Source organism: Guillardia theta, assembly GCF_000315625.1.
Source record: "Guillardia theta CCMP2712 unplaced genomic scaffold GUITHscaffold_175, whole genome shotgun sequence".
Taxonomy (NCBI): Eukaryota; class Cryptophyceae; order Pyrenomonadales; family Geminigeraceae; genus Guillardia; species Guillardia theta.
This window is the reverse complement of record NW_005434501.1, coordinates 1-4,090: the sequence shown is the minus strand read 5'-3', so window position 1 is coordinate 4,090 and position 4,090 is coordinate 1. Positions and strand designations below refer to the sequence as shown.

General features: G+C 48.9%; 1 protein-coding gene across 1 annotated transcript; it reads right to left on the bottom strand.

Moving 5' to 3' along the window:
* Positions 1-266: 266 nt before the first annotated feature.
* Positions 267-2,283, bottom strand: GUITHDRAFT_147819 (hypothetical protein; the record flags this gene model as incomplete). The annotated part of the gene is made up of 7 exons (XM_005820472.1): positions 267-554; positions 598-660; positions 706-777; positions 821-953; positions 1,001-1,103; positions 1,149-1,601; positions 1,866-2,283. The coding sequence occupies 7 exons, from the start codon at positions 2,281-2,283 to the stop codon at positions 267-269; spliced, it is 1,530 nt and encodes a 509-aa protein (XP_005820529.1).
* Positions 2,284-4,090: the final 1,807 nt, after the last annotated feature.

The window sequence follows — 4,090 nt, the reverse complement described above, 5'->3', positions numbered from 1 at the left end:
CTATCTCTGCTCATCCTGCTTGGCATCCCTGAAACCTCTCTGCCCTGGTATAAAAACAATGCACGCCATTTCAAAGCATAAGCGGTTACATAGTAACGGTTAGCTTGCGCTGGCCTCAGGGCCTGAGACTCCCGGCCGCCGCGGCCGGGCCCGGGACTCGGGACCGGGCGCCCCTGCAGTGCCACCGTCTGTGACGATGACCTGCCGCCAGGCTTCCAAGTGACTGATGGCAGGCCGCCAGCGCACCAGTAAGTTTCAAAGCATTTTTACACAAAGGCGTCAAAGAAAGAATCTACTTCATCAGAGACATGTTGTAAGTCGCCCTCCGAATCATGGGCCTCATCCTCATCCTCACCTTCACCCTGGCCCTGGCCCTGGCCCTTTCCCGCGCTACTGACAGAAGCTGCTTCTGCCTTTGGGGTTGTCGACTCAATCTTGGAGTTTCCTCCGCTCTCTATTTTGCAGCTCTCCTTCGAGATGCCATAGTTGGAATCTCCTGCTGATTTCTGGACGTGTGCAGGAAGGCTTCCAGTAATCACTTCAGCCTGCGTAGCCTTGCAGCATGAGTCTGGAAGCACAAGCCTAGGTTGCACTCACTTGGCTCAAGCGCTCAACTGCTGCTGGCTCATGAGCATATCCGCTTGCTATCCCGACTCGGCCCTGATTTGAGCATGACGTGGAGCAGCATGCGGAACACCAACACACCTTGACAACATCGAGCGGGCGATCGAGCCCCTCCTTGAGATCAAGACCTCGGAAAGTTCGATGCTCATATGCCTGCGGCAGTCGTCAGCCCGTGCAGGTCTCACCTTGCTGTCACTTTGCTGTTGGTAACTGTGAGCGTACCGTCACCCACGTTGGGTCTTCGAATGATGGCGCCACTGGTGAGGGAATGGCAGATATTGTCTTCGTCGTCTGAGTTATCGCTGCTCACCTCAGGGAGAGGGGTTTTCCTTGCATGGTCGTCAGATCGGCAGATGTAAAAGGGCACAACACATACAGCAACGGGCGGAAGTCAAGGTTGTAGTCGCCCGTCCATTCTCTTCCTCGCACCAGGGCGATTTCAAGCTCCATTGGCGTTATGAGCGGTTTGAGATAATCCGCTGCTCGGATGCTGTCAATGCGTTCACATTCATCAAGGCAATGACCTGCATCAATCGAAACCGTGTTTTCTGGGCTTGCGACCAGCACGAAAGAATCGATTTCAGCAAAATTTGCAAGCTTTGCTGGATTGATTTTGCCCACGTAAAGAGTATGAACAATTTTTCCTGACATAGTGATGATCTTTTTCATTCTTTCAACAATGTCCCTATATCCCTCCATTGCTGTAGTTGCGACGACAATTCCAATTCGTTCTGAGTCCTTGGTCTTCATCATCAAGAAATATCTCCGTTTGATCAGTCGCGAGCTATCCCCAAGTTCCGTTTTGAAGCTGAATTGATCAAAATCATCATTGTGTTGCAAGAGCATGAAGCAATACTGATTATATTCAAGGATCAACCGAGTAAGCTCTGGCCCTTCTTTTCCCACGTAGATAATGGTGAACTTTTCTGCTTCTGTGTTTTCAGAATTTTGGGCTCTCGATTTGTCAGAAGCAAAATCTTTGAAGTCACAGGGAACACAAATAGAAAAATTGCACATTGAAATGAACTTCATTCCATTGTCATTTTGATCAATAGATTGTCCAGGTGACTGAGAAGTCCCGGTTTGCTGGCAACAAGTCACCGACAAACCTGAATGTGAACAATCGGTAGAACACAACGAGGGAGGAGTTCGTTGAGATGAGTTGCTATTCTCTGAGTGCAACGTTCCGACATAACACTTGTCAGACGAATTTTTCAATTTTTGACGCAGTACATTCTCACATGATTTAAATTGAGCAGACAACAGAACAATTGTTGACGCGCAGGGTTCAATCCTTGTTTTCAGCACGTCAAAAATTCTGTTTGGATCGACCTGCACGAATCCAAAAACATTGCGGATGGGCATCACATCTGAGCGGGTCACAGAGGCCCTTCCATACATGACGATACAATCGGCCCGCACATGCTGAGCAGCAACGACATCAGGATCCCAAGAGCTAACGGAGCTGTCTGCAAGGATGTAGAATTCGATGTCCTTCTCTTGAGCAGTGGATCTCAAGCTGCTGACAAGCTTTTGCGAATGTTTCAAATATTCGTCTGGAATCTGAAGAGCAATTCGCTTCATCTTGTGTTCTTTGATCCAGGAGCACGTGTCACGTACGTCGAAATTAATATCGAACTGTGCATGCTCCTCCGTCATTTCAGCCAAACGAACTTCGGATCACTCTTGAAGAGATGCTTAATGGCAACTCATGAGCCTGTCAACTAATCTCAGAATGAAAAATCCGTATCATGCCAAGCAGTATCTTCTTCAATGCACAATATGGTCGATTCACTGAATCTTTCTTTAATTCTCAGAAATTCCAAACCGATGTTAAATGCTGGGTGAACATTCCAATCCAACACACATTCTTGATCAAGTAGTTTGTGTATTCTAAATTCTACGATAAATTCTATCTTCCTTGTAGAGGGGTTCAGATCAATATTCATACCTCACTGCCCTTGGCTACCTATCGTCTATGAAGCGCAAACTTTCAAATTCAAACCAGAATTATCCGTCTCTGCTGCAACAACTTCAAGAGTGAGATGCATGACTTATCATTTGTCCTTTCTTCATTCATGTCTGAGCCTTACTTTCAAGAGCTGAAAACAGCCTATCCTGTACAAAGAAAGGGAGCGAACTATCCTGTACAAAGAACTTCAACTACAGATTTCATGAACAGATGGCATTCAATTGTCAACCGATGGCTGAAAAAGAATCAAATATCGGCCTTCACAACTCACTGGCGCAGCATCGCAGACAATCGCATTGCTTGGGAACTGAGAGCACATGCACTCCCAAGGTTTCCTTTTTTTACTCACTTGTAACACAGCCCGGGCGGCGCCGGGCGGCCGGGCCGCGGCCCGGTCGTGAGCCTGAGCCGTAAGAGATTATATGTGGTACAAAAGCTCCTTGCAACCCCTCTGGTGGACCGGGCCGGCCTTAGGGTTTCAGGCACCATGGCTCCGCGCCAGGTTCAGGGGACTTGAGGTCATCTTCAGTACTAAGGCGGCTGATCAGCGAGGAGCTGGCAAGCTTTGCCCTTAGGGTTTAGGCCCTGGATAAAATTTAGGATTTCGGGTTTCGGGTTTCGGGTTTCGGGTTTCGGGTTTCGGGTTTCGGGTTTCGGGTTTCGGGTTTCGGGTTTCGGGTTTCGGGTTTCGGGTTTCGGGTTTCGGGTTTCGGGTTTCGGGTTTCGGGTTTCGGGTTTAGGAATTCGGGTTTCGGGTTTCGGGTTTCGGGTTTAGGAATTCGGGTTTAGGGTTTAGGGTTTAGGAGCCGGCCCTTAGTAAGAGCAGCCGGCCATTAGTAAGAGCAGCCGGCCCTTAGTAAGAGCAGCCGGCCCTTAGTAAGAGCAGCCGGCCCTTAGTAAGAGCAGCCGGCCCTTAGTAAGAGCAGCCGGGGTTTAGGGTTTAGGGTTTAGGGGTTTAGGGTTTAGCGTTTAGGGGGCCCGTTGACAGAGGCATGCTGCTCTGTGGCGCGTAGGGAGAGCGCAAGGGCACCGGAGGAAGCTGCGAGCAAGAGGTTTGTGCAGTTCAAACAGCTTTCTAAGTATGGTACTACAGTATGATGAGAGTGTTCGCAACCTGCTGTATCATCGGCGGAGATCATGCCAATACACGCAGGTTGAGCGCTCAGGAGGCCACGTCGAGGAGGCCGCCGACCTCGTCGAGAAGGTGAAGAGCTTCACCAAGCGTTATCCGAATAGTCGGACAAGGGTTTAGGGTTTAGGGTTTAGGGTTTAGGGTTTAGGGTTTAGGGTTTAGGGTTTAGGGTTTAGGGTTTAGGGTTTAGGGTTTAGGGTTTAGGGTTTAGGGTTTAGGGTTTAGGGTTAAGGGTTTAGGGTTTAGGGTTTAGGGTTTAGGGTTTAGGGTTTAGGGTTTAGGGTTTAGGGTTTAGGGTTTAGGGTTTAGGGTTTAGGGTTTAGGGTTTAGGGTTTAGGGTTTAGGGTTTAAAATTTAGGGTT